The sequence below is a fragment of the Lissotriton helveticus genome, chromosome 3_1 (assembly GCF_964261635.1).
Source record: "Lissotriton helveticus chromosome 3_1, aLisHel1.1, whole genome shotgun sequence".
Taxonomy (NCBI): Eukaryota; Metazoa; Chordata; class Amphibia; order Caudata; family Salamandridae; genus Lissotriton; species Lissotriton helveticus.
In genome coordinates this window covers 1,981,738,545-1,981,762,218 of record NC_136061.1, presented here as the reverse complement: position 1 = coordinate 1,981,762,218, position 23,674 = coordinate 1,981,738,545, and the positions used below count along the sequence as shown (strand labels likewise).

Below are 23,674 nucleotides of genomic sequence, written 5' to 3'. Positions count from 1 at the left end.
GGGAAGCCCCAAGGCTCTCCTAAGCCAATGACAACTTTGCAATGCAGTGTTTTGGTGCTCAGACAGGCAGTGGGAGCCTGGGCATGCTCTCCACCCAGGCTGTGGAGCATGCAAAGTGTGCACCAAGCCAGCCAAACAGTCATGTGCACTTACAATGTGCCACCACTTTTCCCCCTGCTCCTCTGTCATCAGAGCAGCACCGCCCCGCCCACAAACCAGCTGCAGCAGAAAAACATAAAATGATAATAACCTCTAGTTTTTATCAATATATTATTTGACTGCTGCAAAGCAGTGGGGCGACGCTCCTCCGCCTTAGCGGAGGAGCTGAAACAAGGAGACTGATTGGTCAGGAGAAAAGGAAAGATGATGGGGTCTATATTGGTGTCCAACACAATCAGATGGAAGCTGACTACTTTGAGTTTGTAGTTTTTTTTACGTTTTGAAGGTCAGTGTTGCAAATAGAAACATAAGATTGGGCCAATAGGCATTTCCATTTGTGATGCATGCTATAGAAATGGTTATCAATATTAATCCCTCCCACCCCCACAAGGCGGTCCCACTTGTGTCCCTTTAAGGTAAAGCAAGCCCTCACACCAGCCCTGAATAAGGAGAACGAGGAACGTCTGGGGATATCCCCCGGTCAGCACCAAGGAATGCCAACCAGGCACACAGAAGACAGTGATACTTTCATTATCTTTAGGTAATACGCATGTATGCGCCGCAGATACCCGCTGATGCTCAGCGAGCAGAGGGAGCCACCGGGGTGCACTTATTACAAGAATCCTATTGGGACGAGCACTCAATAGAGTCAAGCAGCTCAAGACTTGCCTGTGTATGCAGATGATCGGCTATGGCTAGTAAGGTAATACTTTATATTGGAATAGTCCTTTCATCATTCACAGCGTCCCTTATTTGGCCATATTTCATTCATTACAGTTTCCGATTGTTTTTTGTGTGGGGCCGTGCACCCTGAACTATAGGGAGCATGCAATCCTCCAACTGGGGTACTGAACATCATCAAACTACACAAGGCGCCACACGTCACCTCTTCTAAAACTATGAAATCTATAAATCACCTTGAATAGATTATTTGGTGATGTGAATGTATATTTTAAGAGAGTGAAGCATTTCGTTACGAAACACAGTGGCTTACAGTAATCAGTTTTATGTGCTTTTATTAAGAAGGGGATTTTTACCATCTCTGGATGTCCCGTTATGTAGATTTGTAGAGTGTGTTACCACCCAGGAGGGTATTCTGGCACTGGGATGGTGTGAGCCTAGGCAAACCTAGGACCTAGTGGGACGAATTGAAAAGCGAAGTCGGTAGCTTCTTGTGGAATTCAAGAACTGAGGACGATGCTCTTGTGGGTAGCTGCAGGCCGTTTCACATTTTAGAGTGATGTAGAAGAAGGGTCGACCGCCGGATCTGATTTTCCATATGCGTTGGATATGTCCAAATAGGAGTTCGTAGGAGCGGAGGTGCCTGAAAGATTTGTGAAAGAAGATGCGTTTTATGAGGTGTGCTTGCTCAGTTTTATGTAGTGCTTGGAAAGTGTGGGTGATAAGTCTGAATTGTGTTTGTTTGTATATAGAGAGCAAGTGAAGCTCATTCTGCTATGGTGTGATGTGAGTGCGGCGCAAGAGGGTCACAGTGATTCTGGCTAACGAATTCTGAATGGTCTAAAGCCTCTTGGTGAGTTTGTTGTTGAATCTGTCATAAAGGGTATTTGCTTAGTCCAGCCTGCTTGTGACGAGGGCGTCCGACAGTTTTCCAGGTGTTGATTGGGAGCCTTTTGAAAATCCTCTCCAGCCTCTTCGGGGATTGGTGCTCAACACCATGGCTGTAGGCTGAGATTATACACTGCAAGTGTTATCGTATATTCTGCAAACCGACTCACATGGCTAGAGTTCTAGCTTCCCATATCCAAAGTGTGCACATTCTGTACAGAATGTCAGGACCTAGACTATAGGCATGTGGTGTGCTTCAAAAACTTACCAATGGCAAAATCGGCACTATCCAAAAACTGCAAACGAGATCTCTCTCTGTTTAAGAACAACAGGGTATAATTGAACCTGGTTTCATGTTAAAACCAACAATCAGTCTTTCACAGAACCTAAAAAAAGTAAGCAAGTCAAGAAGTTCACTGTGAATGATTAATACCATAATACACTGGTTACGACAAAAAATGAATTTCAAACTCTAGCCTAAAGCATAATTTTAATGAACAGGAACCAAGTGACAAAACTAGGGAAAAGGCACTTTGTGAACTCAATTTAAGACTTGTGGACCTTTCAGCGAAAGGGGCATGAACAAAATGAACTGGTAGCACCAACTTACACTGGACACGAAGGGAAGAGATTTAAACTTCTTTGGAAAACAAAATAGATGCCTGGGTCAGGAAAGTAGAACCTAACATTGTTTCACTTCCTCGGTCGGTTCTCTGGCTCTGTGTGTTTATGTGCGGCTGCTTTCAAATTACTCTGCGCTCAATAGTTAGTTCCAGATGGGCCACTCCCCGGAGACGCCATTTCTGGAACTCACATGTCAGCGCTACCAGAGCAGGCTGGGAGACGGCATAAATCCTCTTCCACAACCCAGGGTCAATTCTGGGGAGGTTATGAGATTGCGCCTGAGGTTAGAGTGCGGTTTGTTGTCCTGACGTGACTTGACTGTACTGTGAATGTCAAGCCTCGACGTGCATGGGCTGTACCAAGAAAAAGCAGATTCCACAGCGCTCCTCAGCCATCAATACTGCTTGCCGTAGTGGGGGCTTGAGGAGCTATGGGGAACCCGGACTTGCTGCCACTATGACATTAATAACACTTACTTTGCTACCATTGGAACATGGTCCACCCAACCAAACGCAATGGGTCTACCGCATTTCTTTTAATGACGCGAAGGACACTATAGAGTTGCTACCATGCTTCTATGCCTCTGTGGAGAAACAGCCTTTAAAACAAGGTTTTTACCTCATTGTGCCTTTACTACGCATTTTTTAGCACGCATATTTTTACGGCGAATATGCATTTACAACACATGCCAATACCACGCATTTAAGGTAAGTTGGGAGGGGTGGGGGTCTCCCCCCACAAATACATTGTTTTTAAATCTTAAAACAATGTGTGGTATTGGCATGCATTGTAAACGCATATTCACTGTAAAAACATGCGCTTAAAATGCGTGGCAAAGACATGGGAAGTAGTTGCCTGCGTTGCGCCATCGTGCAACCCCTCTTTGCACTGGGACTGATCAGCTGTTTACCGTGAATACACCTTAAGGAAAACGTCTCCAGCGCTGCACAACTGGGAATTGGACGATCTTCTGTCACTAATAAATGGACACTCTTTCACCGGGGGGAGGGGAGGGGGCCAAGCAAAGCAAGGCTTGTGACCCGCTGCGGCTCCAGATTGATCCTTGAAGGCAATGTGTAAAACCTGCGAGTCACCAAATTCTGCTAGACAACGTGGTGAATAATAGGCACTGGGGTATTGATCCCTGATTTGATACAGGCCACATCTGTCTGCCCTGTTAGACACTCTTTGATTGAGGCTTTAACTTTCATGACTGAGACCTCGGGACGGGACTCACGCTGCTGGTAACCAGAAACTGTCTGCAGATTCCTATTTCTGATTCTGGAAGACTCTATAGGGCAGCCATCTTTGCTGCATTACTCTTGGAGACCTGTTGCCCTAACCACAATGTGGCTGACTCCATAGTTCACTGCGATGACTGACTGCATCCAGTACAGAGTGCGGATGGATTTCTCTCCTCCCACCCCTGAGGAGACCCTGTAAGGCATGTCTGCTGACTGCCGGTCACCACTGTGTAGCCACCGGGTCCTCTCCTCCCAATCCTAAAGTAGAATAAGGAGTTGTTCTCTATCATCCTGTAATGAAGAGACTCCTGACGTCGTCTTTCATGGTTGGCTGCACACTGATCAAGCTGAAGGTGGCTCTTCTCTCGCTCCAGGGGTTATCTAGATGACTGCATCTGTCCAGTGCGTGCCACAGACAGCCCTCTGTTGATTCCATAGAGATCCGCCCAATCAGGCAGAACAATAATCTTAATAATCTCTCTCACTTCTTCTTGCCGTTACATGCATTGGCGCAGGATAAGACCAACAGTCTAGTAGTCACTCATACATGACTCCACAATGCTGCTCACTTAGACCACACTGCACCTTAAAACTCTCTCAGACAAGCACTACCTCAAGGTATTATTTGCTATTCATCCATTAATACACTTTGGCACCTCGTCAGGAGTATGAAGAGCTATTTAAATGCATCCACAAAACAATGCAATGCAGTCAGGGTAAAAGCCTCTTACGTTCACTCAAGGACCCCATATTCAGTCACTCAATTCTGTTTGGATCATTAAACCCACCTAAGACTATTCAGACAATTACTAGGGTCATAGCCCTCCGATCCAAATAGATTTAGACAATCATCTCTCTTTGGCTTTACCACATAAATAGTTTCAGACAATCAACACTGGACCCAGGTCATTCCCACTGAAATTAATTGGGTCAATTTCCTCTCCTTGGATCGACCATCTAAATAGATTCAGACAATCATAACTGTTCCAGGTCATTTTCACATAATGTATTGAGTCAATAACCTCTTTGATTTGCCTCCCTCCAACATTAATGAATTAAGGGAAAATCCATCTCAGTGTTTTCAGCCAGTAGTTTCTGTCTGGCATACAATGCCGGGTACCATATAAACATCCAGCCAACAAAGGTATTGCGCTTTCTCAAACAGCCTTACTCCTTCTTTACTTGCGTTGCTCAGGTTACTACTGCCAGGGAGCACAAACTCCCAGCGCTCGTGCCAATCCTGACACGGCTTTCTTGCAGCGTCATGATTGGCCACAGTGCATTCTGGCAGCCTGTGCCAGGAAGAGCGCGAAGCAGCAGGCGATGGTCGAATTTGTAATTTAAAAAAAATTACTTTTATTGTCTACCCCAATCCCTTCCCACCTCCCAAGCTCCCTCCCCAGGCCCGCCCTACCACTTCGCAGGGGATGGGCCGCTACTGAACAACACAGAGGACAACAATCAGTGGCACAAAAAAGATGGCTGATTTATAAGAGATTATGGTATAATGGTGATGAAGAGTGCCTGACATTTTCACCATGGTAGATGACACAAGGAAATCCAAGTACAGGGCAGGGGGGCACTCGTTGTAGAAGTGGTGGTGTACTCTTTAAGTCATGAGTTTCAATCTTGGCTAGGCAACTTAGACTGTTCACCTTCTAATGCCATAGATCAAGTGAGTTGGTTAATATAAATGCTTATTATTAAAGTGTCAAGACACAATGTAGATTGTGATGTTTTTCATAAAAACGATCAATGGTATTAAAATGTGAGGATAGCAGAAACTTTTACAGTTTTATGTTAATGGAAATGTGAATTTAAGGTAAACAAACTACTTTCTGAGGGCAAACATAATTCGGTTCTGACTATTTGCGTGTTTGCGACTCTTACCCAGGAAGAAACGGGTGTGAGGCACGCAGGGGTACACCTGGAGAGGAGCGAGCATGAATTTTAAGTGTAAGCCGTGAACGGAAGGTACCTGTGCTTGGAGCCCTCTCGCCTGTCACCGGGTTACTACACTCTAAGCAATAATGCGTTCATGGGGCCGCGAACTAACTTGAGGAGCGTTCTGATTGCGTGTAATGTGCGTCATCAATCAAGCGCCAGCGCTAAGAGCTGTGATAAGTTCATCCACCTGCGTTCCTTCCGCCGTTTCACAGCCAGAGCCGAGCCCCGGTGGTCCGCTGTCTCACCTACAGGCAGGCCAGCCTGGCCTGGCCCGGGCCCTTATCGTGTTTAACTTACTGCAGAAACAAGCCTCCCACGGCCAAAGCAAATAAAGCACGCTAAGCGAAAGGCTTGGCTGCTCCCCAGCCCTCGCAAGTGCTGAATGTGTCCTTTCTCTTTCCTGCAGTGTCAAATGTCTGTGAGCTCATTAATATGAATGGGGTCCAAGACACACACCGAGAGCACCCCAAAATAAAGCAACTCTGACTCAGAGACGGACTAGGGGGCATTCGGCATCGAACATTAGGTGGCAGGAGAGGAAAGGCGTGCATAATCCAGGCACATTCCACGACACTAAGGATCTGTGTTGTACTTGCATTTCTGCAGCATTTCATACACCTCACGAGGCCCACTGGTGAACAAGTAGAACATTACAGGGAAGGTTGTGTTTTCACTACATAGCAGATACTATTGGTCACTGAGTTTAATTTGTAAAATTATAAGAGCCGAGCCCAAAGTTTTGCTCAGAAGGGCCAGGCGGTACTTTTGAATGTCAGGGCTGCCTAATACCAGGTCTGTGTACTCTTGATTCCTCCTCATGCCTCTTTCATCCACCCCCAGACACTCCCTGTCCCTTTATCTCACTCTTCCATGTACGCTTTCATTCCTGCCATCCTTCTTAGCCACCCCTCCTCTTTCTTTCCCCTTTTTAGGTCTCGCCTGTCGATGCGCATGCGCATCGAGCAAGCGAGACTATAGGGGCTCATCGACTCTTTATCTAACTTGCAAGGAATCGTGGCGATTCCTTGCAGTGCCCGTGACTTTTAAGCTCAATGCGCATGTGCATTGAGCTTAAAAGCGCGTGCACAGCCGCCCGCATTCCTCCGACACCTTTGAAGTGAAGCTTAGCTTCACTTCAAAGGCCCGGCTTCTTCACACCCACATGCCGCTCTGCCCCGCTCCGCCCCCTCCCCTGAGTCATCCTGCCTGCCCCTTCCCGCCGTGTCGCATTTCTCCTCCCCCCTCCCCTCTCTTCCCTCCGTCTTGTTATTTTTATTTTTGATTCTCACTGTTTATTTAGTTTGTGCTGATCGATATCTATCTTTTTGTAGGCATGGCAGAGGCAAAACTCGAAACCGGTTTCCAAGTACGAAAGTCGGCAGCTCTGTACTTTTCACAGTGTCTATTTAAAGTCCTTCCACCCCCGCTGTGTACACGACATGCTTATTTTCTTTTACAGGGCGTAAAAATACCTTTGAACAATTCAGCGCGGCGGACATTTCACAAGCTCCGATCATTCAGCTCCAAAGCTCCATCTCCCCGTAGGGTGCCCTCCCTCCTACCACCAAAAACAGTCTATTTAACTCTCATTCCACCCCCGCTATGTACACGACATGCTTATTTTATTTTGCAGGCCGTTTAAATAACTTTTAACAATACAGCGCGGCGGACATTTCACGAGCTACGAGCATTCAGTTCCAAAGCTCCATCACCCCGTAGGGTGTCCTCCCTCCTACCACCAAAAACAGTCTGTCTATTTAACTCTCCTTACACGCCTCTCCCCCCCCCCCCCCCCCCCCCGCTGCCGGCTTAAGTAGTTCTAACGATTACCTTTGTAATTTTCTTTTTCTTTTTGATTCCCACTGTTTATTTAATTTGTGCTGCTCGATATCTTTTTTTGTAGGCATTTCTCCTCCCCCCTCCCCTCTCTTCCCTCCGTCTTGTTATTTTTATTTTTGATTCTCACTGTTTATTTAGTTTGTGCTGATCGATATCTATCTTTTTGTAGGCATGGCAGAGGCAAAACTCGAAACCGGTTTCCAAGTACGAAAGTCGGCAGCTCTGTACTTTTCACAGTGTCTATTTAAAGTCCTTCCACCCCCGCTGTGTACACGACATGCTTATTTTCTTTTACAGGGCGTAAAAATACCTTTGAACAATTCAGCGCGGCGGACATTTCACGAGCTCCGATCATTCAGCTCCAAAGCTCCATCTCCCCGTAGGGTGCCCTCCCTCCTACCACCAAAAACAGTCTATTTAACTCTCATTCCACCCCCGCTATGTACACAACATGCTTATTTTCTTTTGCAGGCCGTTTAAATAACTTTTAACAATACAGCGCGGCGGACATTTCACGAGCTACGAGCATTCAGTTCCAAAGCTCCATCACCCCGTAGGGTGTCCTCCCTCCTACCACCAAAAACAGTCTGTCTATTTAACTCTCCTTACACGCCTCTCCCCCCCCCCCCCCCCCCCACTGCCGGCTTAAGTAGTTCTAACGATTACCTTTGTAATTTTCTTTTTCTTTTTGATTCCCACTGTTTATTTAATTTGTGCTGCTCGATATCTTTTTTTGTAGGCATGGCAGTGGCAAGACTCGAAACCGGTTTCCAAGTACGAAAGTCGGCAGCTCTGTACTTTTCACCACGTCCTGTTATAGCGCGTACTTCTTTTTTTTGGGGGGGGGCTGCAAATTCAGTTTATTCATGCGCTTGTTCGTACACTGGGAGCTGTGTATGTTGAGCCTCCCACCGAAACTCAAACCTGGTTCCCCAGCCTTTAAAGAGGACTACTCCATCTGTTACGCCACATCCTTTAACTTTGTCCACACACTCCATATGAGTGCGTGCTTTTAAACTCTGTCGCCTGTTTGTTATGTTTTATTTTGCACTTTAATATGGTGCGAACTCGACCTGAAGGTTTCGGAGTGTTTTACATGAGGATCGAGTTGCATTACAGATGGGCACATACGGAGAAGATAAGTGATTTGTCCAGAATTAAAGGATGTTGTCCTGCCAAGACTTGAAACCAGTTTGAAGAATAGGGTCTGTGTGTGTGCCGGGGGCGGAAGGAAGGGGCTGCCTCATTGTTTATTTTGTAAGCAGAATCTGCTGGAGTTATGGTGAAAATACCATCTTTTGCAACCTCCCTCCTACCACCAAAAACAGTGTCTATTTAACTGTCCTTCCACCCCCGCTGTGTACACGACATGCTTATTTTCTTTTGCAGGGCGTAAAAATACCTTTGAACAATTCAGCGCGGCGGACATTTCATGAGCTCCGAGCATTCAGCTCCAAAGCTCCATCTCCCCGTAGGGTGCCCTCCCTCCTACCACCAAAAACAGTCTATTTAACTCTCCTTTGCCAGGCCATCGATCTCACTTTTGGTAATGTTTTTTGAACGGTTGTCTTTAAATGGTTATCCTGGGTGCACGTAATGTGTATGTTACAGAACACTTCACCCGTAATTTAAAACGTAACCCCCATAATCATTGCGTTTCCGAAAATAAATTTGCTTCTAGTAGTTCATCCCCTCCACCCCATCCATCCATCCCCCCACTCCATCCACCATCCATGATCCATCCATCCCCCACTCCATCCCCCATCCATCCATTCACCCCCCACTCCATCCATCCCCCCACTCCATCCAACCCCCCCACTCCATCCATCCATCCATCCATCCTACCATCCATCCATCCATTCATCCCCTCCACTCCATCCATCCCACTCCATCCATCGATCCATCCCCCCACTCCATCCCCCCACTCCATCCATCCATCCCCCTACTCCATCCATCCATCCACCCCCCACTCCATCCATCCATCCATTCACTCCTCCACTCCATTTATCCATCGGGGCTGGTAGGGCTATTAACAGTTTCCCTAGGTAATGGTACATTCAAGAATTTTATTTTCTAGTCCGAAATGTTCACAACTGATACTAACAATCTGCAGATCAGCAATGTACAATCCCAGTGTATAATTCCGTAACTCAGCACAAGCCAAGCAGCACGTAAAGAGGTTGAAACTTCACTGTTCAGCTGTCTCTTGTGAACGAGCCCGGTTAAAACATTACACTACGATTTCTACGATGTACATACTTCTGAGAATGAAAGTCATATTGCAGTTGTCAGAGAGCATTATTTCATCTATTATTGGCTACTGAAATTACTGTTTAAAAGTATCAGCTAGCCTTGCATTCTTAATGTGGAGTGGTGAAACGGCTCGCCTGAGACCTGTAAACTAACATGAATCTTCCCTCTTACATACCATGGCATACTTTAAACATTAAAAGAGTTTTAGACTGGACACGGCACACACAAACACAGAAGACCACACAGGGGCACCTACGAATTAGTCTTCATTGCTCCGCCCCCTCCCCTTCCCGCCGTCTCGCATTTCCCCTGTCGCACTTCTCCTCCCCCCTCCCCTCTCTTCCCTCCGTCTTGTTTATTGTACCCGCTCCGCCCCCTCCCCTTCCCGCCGTGTCGCATTTCTCCTCCCCCCTCCCCTCTCTTCCCTCCGTCTTGTTTTCATCTTTAGATCGGGGCTGGTAGGGCTATTAACAGTTTCCCTAGGTAATGGTACATTCAAGAATTTTATTTTCTAGTCCGAAATGTTCACAACTGATACTAACAATCTGCAGATCAGCAATGTACAATCCCAGTGTATAATTCCGTAACTCAGCACAAGCCAAGCAGCACGTAAAGAGGTTGAAACTTCACTGTTCAGCTGTCTCTTGTGAACGAGCCCGGTTAAAACATTACACTACGATTTCTACGATGTACATACTTCTGAGAATGAAAGTCATATTGCAGTTGTCAGAGAGCATTATTTCATCTATTATTGGCTACTGAAATTACTGTTTAAAAGTATCAGCTAGCCTTGCATTCTTAATGTGGAGTGGTGAAACGGCTCGCCTGAGACCTGTAAACTAACATGAATCTTCCCTCTTACATACCATGGCATACTTTAAACATTAAAAGAGTTTTAGACTGGACACGGCACACACAAACACAGAAGACCACACAGGGGCACCTACGAATTAGTCTTCATTCTATACATGATTTAAATAAGGTTAGAAAACGGACAACTGCTTTTCTACTAAGCCAACTCAAAATAGGTATTAGCTGGTTGAGAACATTGGAATAGTAAATGGAAAATTAACATCCGTAAACAGGAACCAGACTCAAAATGTTGCTGTCTCGCTGTGGTGCTCTCTCTGCCCTGCAAATCTCTGGCCGTTTTCCCGCTCTATCAACTCCCAGTGGTATTTATGCTATAGCCCCCTCCTGTGGTATTTCTGCCCCCCATAGCTTTGCGGTCCCTCACTCACCCTCAACCCCTCACCCTCACTCACCCTCACCCTCACTCACCCTCAACCCCTCACTCACCCTCAACCCCTCACTCACCCTCAACCCCTCACTCACCCTCACCCTCACTCACCCTCACCCTCACTTACCCTCAACCCCTCACCCTCACTCACCCTCACTCACCCTCACCCTCACTCACCCTCACTCACCCTCAACCCATCACCCTCACTCACCCTCACTCACCCTCACCCTCACTCACCCTCACCCTCACTCACCCTCAACCCCTCACCCTCACTCACCCTCAACCCCTCACTCACCCTCAACCCCTCACCCTCACTCACCCTCACCCTCACTCACCCTCAACCCCTCACTCACCCTCACTCACCCTCAACCCCTCACCCTCAACATCAACCCCTCACCCTCACTCACCCTCACCCTCACTCACCCTCACTCACCCTCACTCACACTCACCCTCACTCACCCTCACCCTCACCCTTACTCACCCTCACTCACCCTCACCCTCACTCTCACTCACCCTCAACCCCTCACCCTCACTCACCCTCACCCACCCTCACTCACCCTCACTCACCCTCACTCACCCTCAACCCCTCACCCTCACACAGTGGAATAGGTCTCGGAGCATTGAGTTAGAGCTTTTAGAAATGTTTATGGTTTTTTTTTTTTAATTCTTTAGCATTGGCTACAGGAAACAAAAATGCTAAAGATTTACAAAAAAACCCATAAACAATTCTAAAAGCACTAACTCTAATGCTGCGAGACCTATTGCATTTCCAATGCTTGTTGTATTTTTCTCTCTCTTGCTGTGGGTCCAAGCCTGATAAAGAGAAGTAAGATCCAGTTGCCAAAAATGAGTGCTGGTGGAACCCACCTACAACCAGCGCCTCAAGTTCAGCATTATTTGATTGGAAGGATTTGTGTTTGCCGCGTGGCCAATGAGGCAGATGTTTTGGTGTTGCGCTTCACTTGAGCTTACAGTCAATTGAAGAGTGAAGGACAGCATGCATAAACTTTATATTGTTTGTGCATCAGATTGCCAGGGTGTGGGTTTATGCTCTACTCACGTTGCTGCACTCATGCTCCTGCACTTATGTATGGAGTGAAACTAAGAGTTACTTTTTGATATGAGTGTACCTACCAGCCACGTGAAGGAGGTTTGGTTCCATGTGTGCTGCGTGTGAGAGATACTTGCTCATATGATTTTGCCTCCCATCCATGTAAAGGAGGTTTGGTTCCGGATATTACATAGGTGAAGCCTACTAGTCCATGGTCGGTGCAATCCTAAAGCTTCTGTTCTGTCAAATTCAGGTCTTTGCCATCTCCCTGCCAGAAGAAAATTCCAGCATTGGTGCAAATCTAATGTTAAGGGTCCTATTCTGCAAGTATTTTTGAAGTTTTACTTAGATGAAGGACAGAGTCTTTCCAAGGATGGAAATGTGGCCAATGCACAGTACATTGATAGTGGAGTGCCTCGCCATGGGTAGCTAGGGAAATGCTTGAAGGGCTGCTGAGATGTGTTCTTATAGAGGAAGGTGCATAAGCTGTTTTACTACTCCAGTTTGGATTCTTTGCAGCATTTGGAGGAAGACGAGTAGGGTATAGTTCTTTTGCGCAGTCTAGTTGATAACAGACAAGGACGTTTGTGGGATGTAGTTTCTGTGAGAAATCTAGGTGTGAGCTGAATAAAATGGTTAACATGGGGACTAAAGATAGTTTGTAGTCCATGATCACTCTGAGGTCTGTTACTTCGTCCAAAATGGCTGGCCATGGGTCCATTTTTTTGTGACCAAATGACTGTAGATTGTTATCTCTTTGGTTTACCACAGGTCAGGATCTCTGTTTTGGGAGAGTTCAGTTACTCAGGTAGGTGTTGAAGAGGGGAAGGGAATTGTTCAAGTCTTGAGGACTTCCGAAGTCACTGCTGATAGTACATTAAAAGGGAATACAAGAATATGGTGGACCTGTCTAAGAAGTAGGATGAGATCTAGTGTAGGATGCTTCTTTAAATGTCAATTTCCTCTAGGACTGTATCAAAGGTTACAGAAAAGTCCAACCCTAGCAGTGTTGCTTCTCCATTCCTGGCCGCAGTTCATATTTGGTCATTATTCCAGATAGAGATCAGGGTGAATTTCATGACTTTTGCGTAGGTGGAAGCCAATTTCGCTGTCAGCGAGTAGCATATTTTCTTTTATGAAGTCAGAGATCTGATTGAAGGTGGCTCTGTCAATACGTTTTCAGAAGAACTGGCCATTCAAGACCAGTCAATAGCGGCCTGGGTCTGCGAGGTCAGGGTTCTTTCTGATAAGTGATCTAATATAAATGATCTTGAGGGCCAAAAGTTAGAGAGTTATGCGGTCGGCTCTTGCTAGTAAGGGGTTAGTTGGGAGAGTATGCGATCCTTGAAGGCTTAGGCCACAGAGCGGTCTAATTGGAAGATGGGTGAGCTCTTAGCCATGACCAGTTCCTTAAATTAGAATCAGAAATTTGTTTGAAGATGGCTATGGACTGGAGTCAAGATGTGCCTTAGTTTGTAAATTCTGGTCAGTAGACTGTAAACAACTGGTGATTGACCATCCTGCTTTTGTGCTATTGTTACAGGATCTTTGCTTTTGTGACAAGGTGGTTGAGACTATATCGCCACTAAATGCTTCAGTATGTGAGGTGTTGGTTGCAGGACACTTGCAGCTGCAGAATTCAATGTGGATCCTATGTAGGTGTCTGTACTAGCATTTGGCTGCAGAGATCAACTGGGAATAATGGGCTGTTTATCATTCTTAATAGATGTTTTGTAAATCTTACTCTGGTGTTAGAGGAGTGTATTGTTAATTCTGCTTGCTATTTCTTCCACTGGAATTAGAGTGTATTGGTTTCCTTCTTTTCTTTGTATTGAGCTTCGGGGACCTCTGTCTGTGGTGAGGATGTGCAGTCATTTGTTGAAGCCTTTGGACAGCCAGTTGCATAACTGCTTAATGTCTTATTTGATTGGCAGTGGCATGGTGGATAGATGGGAGCCCAGTGCCGAGAGGTTACGTTTCTTTCACTGTATGTACGTAGTCTTGTTTACTGCTCTTGCTGTACTAGTTGTTCTTGAGGGGAGGTTCAAAGAGAAGGAGATGAAGCAGTAATTGCTTATGAACATAGCCAGTTCTCCTGCTATTGTGATGAGTCCAGGTGGAGTGAAGGCTGCGTCCAAAGTATACCCAGTTAAGTGTATTCGTACCTAGACAAGATAAAATATAGTTTGGTGGACTAAGCGTTGTCAAGGGAGATCTTGATTGGTAAGTCTGGGTGGTCATACCAACTCTTCAGGCCTCCCAGAATGTAGAGACTGTTGTAGTTTGCTGTGATATTCAGGACGGTGTCAAAAAGTTACCTAGGAATGCTCAATTGTTTGTTGGAGACCTGTCTATCAACATGAATGAGCATAAGATGGATAAACAACAGCATATGAGAACTGATGTGTATTCAGGGCGCTGCATTCTGTAATGTTAATTTTCAATAAGGTGTTCCTCAAATTGACTGCATGTCCTCCTCTAGTCTTATTGATGTGTGTTAGGCAAGGATTCCATATCCATGAGGATGGCCTCATAGAGAACAAGGGATGCATAGTCTCCTGTTGAAGAATAGGAGGTCTGGTTATGAGTCAAGAACTATAATGCAAATATGCACGTGGTTCTTATTCATTGACTGTGCACTGATGAGGAGACACCTTGGCTAGGAAGTTGAGGAGACTGGTACAGGGGGAATGGGGGCAAGGTTGGTGTGAGGGAGAATTGAAGGGGAGTATCAGCATGGGGAGAAGTGGGAATAGAGATAACTATATAGCCTTTTCTTCGTTTCAGTAAATGTCCAGGCCAAGGCTAAGAGTCAAGAGAGGGAGTGAGGTGAGTTTGGTTAATGAAAGTGGACAGCCTATGGACATTAGATGGAGTGGAAGGAATAGTGTTTGTATGATGAGAAATTATGAAGGCTTTTCGCTTAAATTAACATTGCAAGATTTTCTTGTTTTCATGTTAAGAGTTTCAATTCTCATAGACTGCATAAGTGTTTTTTTTTAATCAAATTTAAAATATTTATTATTTCTAGAGTTAGCGTCAGATAGTGATTTTGGCTCATTCTCTATTACTCGAATACTCATTATTTATTAGAAATGAAAATGATTGACATTGACTCTTTCGGCAAGGGCTTGCCAACAACTTAAATGATTTAATAAACAGGTAGTACAATTTTCAAGCATGTAACTCATATCAAATATATCACAATATGTAATGCATTCAAGCAGATGATTCATAAAAAAGGATAATAAAAGCTGGAAAAATAGGTCAGAGAAAGATATAAAAATTTGCTGAGCTTTTAAAATAGAGGAATTTAGTACAAACCAATTTGATTAAACTTCCTCCATGATAATTACATCTAACAAGTAGTATTTGGGACTTTGGTATTTTATAGGGCATTTAGTGCTAGAGTTTGCTAAGGATTAGCTTCTGCGACGTAACACATAAAAAAAATGTATTTACAGAACATTCCACAGTACTAAGCTAGTGTATAGAAGAAAACTATTCTAAAATGTGAAACCTAAAATCAAGCTAAACAAACAAAAACTAAATTGTGTAGAATCTCCTAAGAATAGTGAGCTGTATAAAAGAACAGATTGTGTGTTGTGCAATGGCTAATTAACAACGTCATACATATTGTGGTATGACTAAAATCTGGAAAATCACCCACATTAGTAGAAAAATTATGAACGTTTTAAAATAGAAGGAAATCATTTTAGTGGGCCAGTACTAACTGAAGTGCTGAGGGGCACCGACTAAATTGAAGCTCTACCAACATCTATGAGGCAAGAATAACGATTGTACCTAACCATGATGAAATTTAACATAACTGTGGATGGCAAGGTACAAAACATATTTGACATTCAAATAAAAAATCCATCGAAATATATGTACTAAGGCTGAAACAAAAGATCTGAACGATCACAGAGAAATTTCAAACAAACGTTGTAAGAGGGAGTTGTGGAAGAGCTCATCTACAGATAAAAACTGTAAAAAAAAATAAGCATAAATGCTGCAAAACACTGATCCAAGATTGACGCCATTCTAATCAGTTTCCAAGTAGAAAGTCTGTAGGAAAAGGGAAGGAATAGTCAGAACTCCCAAGAAGGGATAGATTCGTGGTAAACGAATATTTCACTAATTGGTGGTAGGAACAGAAGGAACAAACCTTGAGGGGCTCATGCAACATGCAAACAAAATGTACTGATTCGACTTCTGATTTTCTACAATGGTGGATGACCGCCAGGTAAAACAGAACCTGTTACCTCCATGTTCTTGCAGAAAGTGGCATTGGTTCCGAACAGAATCTGGCACTGCTCGTCGGCACTGTAGTGCATGCCAGGCAGCTTGTGAGGGAGGCGCACTGCATACCGGCTCCTGGGGTCTGTCACCAATAGACATGAGCTGACCTTCGACCTGCAAAGTCGTGAAAGTTAACACACACACATAAGCCCCTGAATGAGGAACCTGAGTAACTATACACAGAACAGTAGAAACACTCTACTCCTTGGTTTAAGCCAAAACTGCCTCTTAGCAGTGACATTTTTCAATTAGATGACATGGTTCTTAAAAAGCACTGGGCCTCATAAAAGGGGACGAATAGAAATCTGCCACTATAAATGGATAAGTGTTATCTATCAGCATTCCAAAAGTCCACATAGAAATAATCTTCCACCCTGAGGGACTTCTCCATCTTACAAAACAATACATGCTCTTAAAAATGTTGCAGGTTCAGTGGTGAATAAATGTTCTGAATGACCCAAGCTCTATGTGCTGTCAATATTGGACACCACTCCCTTGTTTCTTCCTCATAAATAAATAAATATCCTGGCGGTACTACAGTTTCAACATTCGTTTTCTTTCCTTCCTTGCTTTGAAATTCAAAATTATACATATTAATATCTTGATGAATAATACAATGGTTTGGATTTTTTCTGGCAGATATGCATTAATATTTTGAAATTAGGGAGTCTCCCGCACTCTCTAAACCAACCACAGTGACATGTGGGCTCAAGGATGAAATCTATACGTTTCCATATTTATATTGAATCCGTTGGATAATTGCAAACCAGTATAGGGATACGGTATTATCTCTACACGTATGACACCCTCTTATACCTTTGTCTCTCTTCCAGTGCGGACTCACAATCCCATGCTAATTTTTATCTAACATTCAAACATGGCTTAAAAGGCGACATCCTAACTAAATGAACTAAAAACCAAATGTCTCCTCCTTTCTTCAAAACTGGACTTCAGGCTGAATGACCACTGGATAAATATGATCTAACTGGTGGGAGGGCTTTAAACCTCACATTGTGCAGTCCAACGAATCCCTAGGTATCCTATTAGATGAGGATCTCAAACTTAGAACCAAAAACAAGATTCTGGTAAAAGTGTGTTTTTTTACTTCTACTTTTTGTAATTGCAAACCTTTCCTACCACCAAATGACTTAGAAATTGCTGTGTAATCCATCTTCCTTTTTCGTCTCAAATGTGAACATGCTACCCTCCCTGGACTTCCAAAGCCAACCATTGCACCACAAAAGGTGGCCCTCCCTCCTGCAGCCAGAATGTTTTAACTCTTAAAATACCACCATTTCACACCTTTTCTCCAGCGGTGGTTTCTCTTAATGTGCGGAGGAGCGTTGCCCCGCCTACTGCTAGTGCTGCACATGAATACAGAAGAATTATTAAAATGGTGATTTACCATTTTATTAAACTTTCTGTGTGCCACGCTACCGCAAGTGTGATGATGGGGGCGGGGCACATTCCTGAAGATTACAGGATACATCTGCTGGTGCTTAGTGTGCATGTCAGATTGGCCATCTGTCTACAGCCGGCCAATCTGACAACCACACTTCAGAGCCAGCAATCCTACTGCAGTGAAACACCGGGGGATTGCTGTCACAGGCCCACAGTCTCAAAATGAGTGCTGTGTGAGCCTGCTCCAACCAATCCTGGTGCTGATCTTAACAGCATGAGAGCAGCACCAGGATTGGTTGGATTTGGCACTTGGCAGGTAGTCAGCCACTTCCCTTTCCTGTTCGTAAGGGCTGCTTCTATCCCTGTTTCTACTCACCTGCTTCTTGCCGGGAGAGAGGAGACACGGAGTGCAGCATGTTTTAACCCCCCCCACTTTGTAATTTTACTAGTCGCCCCTGCTTTTCTCGCCTCATTAAAATGGCTCACGTTTGAGGTAGGATGTACTTATAAACCTGCCTGTTTAATCTGTAAGACTTTACACCTGCATACCCCCAAATACCTTTTGCAGGACTGACCTTCTCTGAGACATGGTCAGAAGTCCAGTGGGTCAAATGGGTGGAACACACAGAGAGGTAGATCTTTTAGGAGACCAGGACATGCCTTTAGCCCCCCGAACCCATGGTGGCCAACAACACCTTGGGGTTATCCTATGCACCCTTTTTAACCACAACCCCTACTATTGACAATCCATCATTCATCATTTTTAGGGCAGAGGGGGATCACGGGGCAAGCAGAGACATCACAACACCCGGGTCCACTCAAGCTCCCCAGTATCACCAAAACAGATGAGGAGCATGTCCAGAGGAGACCTCCAACCCAGCAGCAGCAACACAGTGCCCTCGTAGCCAATCTGAGTAGTTGTGAGTTGACTGACCAAGAAAGGTGCCTATTAAACAAAAGGCCAGGTTTTGTGCCCACTTACATGGCGATAAATTTAACACTCAAAAGCAACTGGTGCAGTTCTTTCGTAAAATAAGTCTTCAACATTTTTTCAAAGACAAAAGAGAATTGGAGGATGATGAGGCCCAGGTCAACACGGGTCTTAAGAAACAATCTTCTTTTAACCCCCGTCCCATCTGGTACCACCAGAGGTGCTCACATTTGAGAAAGCCGTCTTAAGTGACTTTGAGAAACAAAAATTAGACTTGATAAGAACTTTTTTCAAACTGTCAAAATAGAACATGGAGGTTGTGACACGTTTAAGTTTGGATACTATCATTACCATCAAACCCGCTGGCAAAAGGGGCGAGTGCCTTTGACAATTGTGTGACACCAGATCATACCACCTTCTCTAGTACGAACCCACCAAACGGCTTCAAACAACCATCAAAACTAGGAATCTGGATGGGTTACTGCAATCAGTTACCCAATATTTCTATGTGTTACCAAAAATTCCCAGGCCTCAAAGACCATCTTCGAATAGGCCAATTGTTCCTGGGTTGGGGTCACTGCTTAAACCTTTATCACAATTTGTTGATTTATTTCTGAAACCTCTGGTCCACATAATGCCTTGATATCTGCAGGTTACCAAAGATGTTCTAAGATATCTTGATGGGTTGCCTTTTGACATTACTACTGAATTTCTGGTTTCTTTTGATGTGGAATCCCTGTACACCTGTATACCACAGGATAAAACTTTGGACACTATACAGGTCCTCTTGTCACATACTCCCCAAGATTATATAACACCAATTACATTTATCCTGCAATGTGCCACCATAGCAATGAAAGAGAATTGTTTCCAATTTGAAGGGAATCTTAATCTGTATCTCCAGATTGCCGGTATTTCAACGGGTTGTACCTTCGTCCGCCTCTCTTGCGAATCTCTATGCAAATGAGTTTGAGAAAAGGTATATCTTCTTGGTTGCGAATCCATTTCACTCCAACATTAAACCATTGAAGCGGTACATTGATGATATTTTGGTCATTTGGAGGGGTGATGTCGATACCATTAAGCTTTTCCATAATTTGCTTAACTCAAAAAAACAATTTCTTTCCCTTGCAAGTATAACACACAAGATGATGGGCGGAATGTTGCACAATGGCAAAACATTCACCCCCAGTCACAGATCTGGGTTTAATCCATCGTTATTTTGCTCACCAAGCCACCCCAGTTCAGACATGGCCATATGCAAATCAGTCTTGACCCTGTGCCTCATGGAAACAGTCCAGCCCGAACTGCCAAGCCATGTCTTCCCTGGAGCACAATCAAGCATCCTAGGACCAGTTTCTGGCTATCAGCCAGGACAGCTTGACTCCAGTGGCCTAGTGATCAAGGGACCCACGTCTGGGCATACCCTTCCCACACAGGGTGAACAGCAAAACACACAAGATGATGGACGGAATGTTGCACATTGGCAAAACATTCATCCCCAGTCACAGATCTGGGTTTAATTCATCGTTATTTTGCTCACCAAGCCACCCCAGTTCAGACATGGCCATATGCAAATCAGTCTTGACCCTGTGCCTCATAGGAACAGTCCAGCCCCAACTGCCAAGCCATGTCTTCCCTGGACCAGAATCAAGCATCCTAGGACCAGTTTCTGGCTATCAGCCGTCTTCAGCCAGGATAGCTTGACTCCAGTGGCCTAGTGAGCAAGGGACCCACATCTGGGCATACCCTTCCCACACAGGGTGAACAGCAAAACACACAAGATGGCATGGGTGTGAGTGTTTGATTGGTTCAGATGCTCCGTCCATCACCACCCCCTTTTGTACCGCGTTGGCCACCATAAGTTGGCAGGGTATGCTCAGTCGTGAGTCCCTTGCTCACTTTGCCACTGGATTCAAGCAAGCCTGGCTGAAGATGGCTGTAATGCCAGAAACCGGTCCTAGGAAGCTTGAATCCGCTCCAGGGAAGGCATGTCTTGGCAGTTCGGGCTGGACTGTTCCCATGAGGCACAGGGTCAGACTGATTTGCATATGGCCATGTCTGAACTGGGGTGGCAGAGTGGGCTAAAGAACGGTGATGGATTAAACCCAGATCTGTTGACTGGGTGTGAGTGGTTAATTGGTTCAGATGCTCCGTCCATCACCACCCCCTTTTGTACCGCTTTGGCCGCCGTAAGTTGGCAGGTTATGCTCAGACGTGAGTCCCTTGCTCACTTTGCCACTCGATTCAAGCAAGCCTGGCTGAAGACGGCTGTAATGCCAGAAACCGGTCCTAGGGAGCTTGAATCCGGTCCAGGGAAGGCATGGCTTGGCGGTTCGGGCTGGACTGTTCCCATGAGGCACAGGGTGAGACTGATTTGCATATGGCCATGTCTGAACTGGGGTGGCAGAGTGGGCTAAAGAATGGTGATCGATTAAACCCAGATCTGTTGACTGGGTGTGAGTGTTTGATTGGTTCAGATGCTCCGTCCATCACCAACCCCTTTTGTACCGCTTTGGCCGCCATAAGTTGGCAGGGTATGCTCAGACGTGAGTCCCCTGCTCACTTTGCCACTGGATTCAAGCAAGCCTGGCTGAAGACGGCTGTAATGCCAGAAACCGGTCCTAGGAAGCTTGAATCCGCTCCAGGGAAGGCATGGCTTGGCAGTTCGGGCTGGACTGTTTCCATGAGGCACAGGGTCAGACTGATTTGCATATGGCCATGTCTGAACTGGGGTGGCAGAGTGGGCTAAAGAACGGTGATGGATTAAACCCAAATCAGTTGACTGGGTGTGAGTGTTTGATTGGTTCAGATGCTCCGTCCATCACCACCCCCTTTTGTACCGCTTTGGCCGCCATAAGTTGGCAGGGTATGCTCAGACGGGAGTCCCTTGCTCACTTTGCAACTGGATTCAAGCAAGTCTGGCTGAAGACGGCTGTAATGCCAGAAACCGGTCCTAGGAAGCTTGAATCCGGTCCAGGGAAGGCAAGGCTAGGCAGTTCGGGCTGGACTGTTCCCATAAGGCACAGGGTCAGACTGATTTGCATATGGCCTGTCTGAACTGGGGTGGCAGAGTGGGCTAAAGAACGGTGATGGATTAAACCCAGATCTGTTGACTGGGTGTGAGTGTTTGATTGGTTCAGATGCTCCGTCCATCGCCACCCCCTTTTGTACCACTTGCAAGTATAACAACATAGCTTGCAATTCCTCGACCTACTGATCTATTCCTCGACGGATACTTTGGCGACTGAGCTATATAGAAAATCTATGGAGAAGAACTTGTTGCTATCATATGCAAGCTTCCACCGCAAATGTTTGAGGGCTAATTTGCCGGGGGGCCAGTTATCGCCTAACTGCTCTCAAGTCTCTAAGTTTAAGGCACACGCACAGTATTTATCTGTATCACTAGCACAAAATCAGTACCCAGCTGGGCTAATAGCTAAGCGAGTGAGAAACAACAATCGGCCGGTCCTCCTTGAGGTATCCCCTAAAACAACAATAACACGTAGACTAGTATGTATTATCAACTACAGCAATTTTTCAAGCAGTATAAAATGGGTGATTTACAAAAATTGGAATATTGTGAATGAAAGGGAGCACATGTACCCGAAACCCCTTTATGCATTCAAACGGAGTAAAAATCTTAAAGCCAGGTTGGTACACACTAGACCGTATAAGCCCCATGTTTCCAGACAAGGGACTTTGTGAGACTGCCCTGCTGCCAAGGGGATATTTTCCGTGCAGAGTTTGTGGAGTCTGCGCTTACACTCGACACACCATACATGTGGATTTGGGACTACAGGCTCAGTGGAAACTTTGCCACCATACAAACTGCATCAGCGATAAGCTTATTTACCTTATGACTTGCCCCTGTGGCCTTCATTATGTAGGTGTGACCACCTGAAAAACATCAGGACCCGTATTAGAGAACACCGAAGTACGATCTGGTGTAAATATATCTCCACAAAGTTGACTAAAATGTATTGGATTAAGGGTGCACAGAGAATGACCTATCATGGACAGTACTAGATAAACCCACAATACCACCGAACGTACGTGACATTTCACAGTCTATATGTTAAAGAACAATGATGGGTTTTTAGGCTCAGAAGTCATGTGACAGGTCTGAATGATGAGATTCCTTGACTTAACCTACTGTAGTCATTCTATTTATATTTGGTTCTCTCTGCTTCTTAAAATATGCAGTTGACATATGCGATAACCCTTTTGGATTTTCCCCCTAATACGATGTGACTGTTTATTGGGAGGGTGTATTTACCGTTCATAGCTCAGTCAAGACTCTACAAACACATTAACAGACATGGTGTATAATGTTAGTATAATTGTAGTACATGTTGTGAGCTTTCTCACATGACTACCAGACGACTCTCACTCCGTGTCTTATAGTACTATAAGAATCCAGGTTGTCCTAGCCTTTCCCTTAGCCATTGTATTGAAGTTCATAATACATGATCTGAGGAGAAGTGTGGCTCAATGGTTAGAGCGGCAGACCCTGATGCAGAGGTCTAGCCCGGGACCAGGGTTCAATTCCCCGCTTCGGCGGGTCTTGGGCTCAAAAATTCCACGGACCTGATAATTCTCGCCTCGGTGCCTATTCCAATTATGGAGTCCCACTCTGCAACTCTGGGCAATAGCTTGCTTAATCTCCACAACGGCCCCCACAACGCTAAGGATGCCTTGCCTTCACCTTGGGGGTGCCCAGGAGTGGACACCTCACAGGGAAAGCCATCCGGTATCCGTACAAGCGCCTTGAGACCCTTGCGGGTGAGTAGTGCGCTATACAAGTATCAATTTACATTTACATTTACATCTGACCGTTTTTGTATCACTATGAGGGGTTCTCCAGATTATGTTCAGCGTAGGAGTCCCACAGTGCTCCAAGTCCCCGGAGGCCCACATCTGATTTCTAACATGTCAGTTTATTAGTCCCTGTTGGTTCAGGGCATCTTATACCATGTTTGTTAGTTTTATAATAAGTAAAGGGACTTTAATGGCCCACACTACATCTCCCAGAATTCTATTGTGTCACTGGGCTACCATAAATGGGTCCCACAACTATTTTAGTCACAATGACCTTCGACAGCGTCTTTTGT

The 23,674-nt window shown here is 45.2% G+C and overlaps 1 protein-coding gene across 1 annotated transcript in view; it reads right to left on the bottom strand.

Moving 5' to 3' along the window:
- ADAMTS17 (ADAM metallopeptidase with thrombospondin type 1 motif 17) overlaps positions 1–23,674 on the bottom strand; it is a 1,305,267-nt gene that overhangs the window by 696,379 nt on the left and 585,214 nt on the right. Inside the window, exon 10 of the mRNA XM_078683112.1 lies at positions 16,192–16,342. Within this exon, the coding sequence (XP_078539238.1) occupies positions 16,192–16,342 (151 nt within the window). The remainder of the gene's footprint in view (positions 1–16,191; positions 16,343–23,674) is intronic.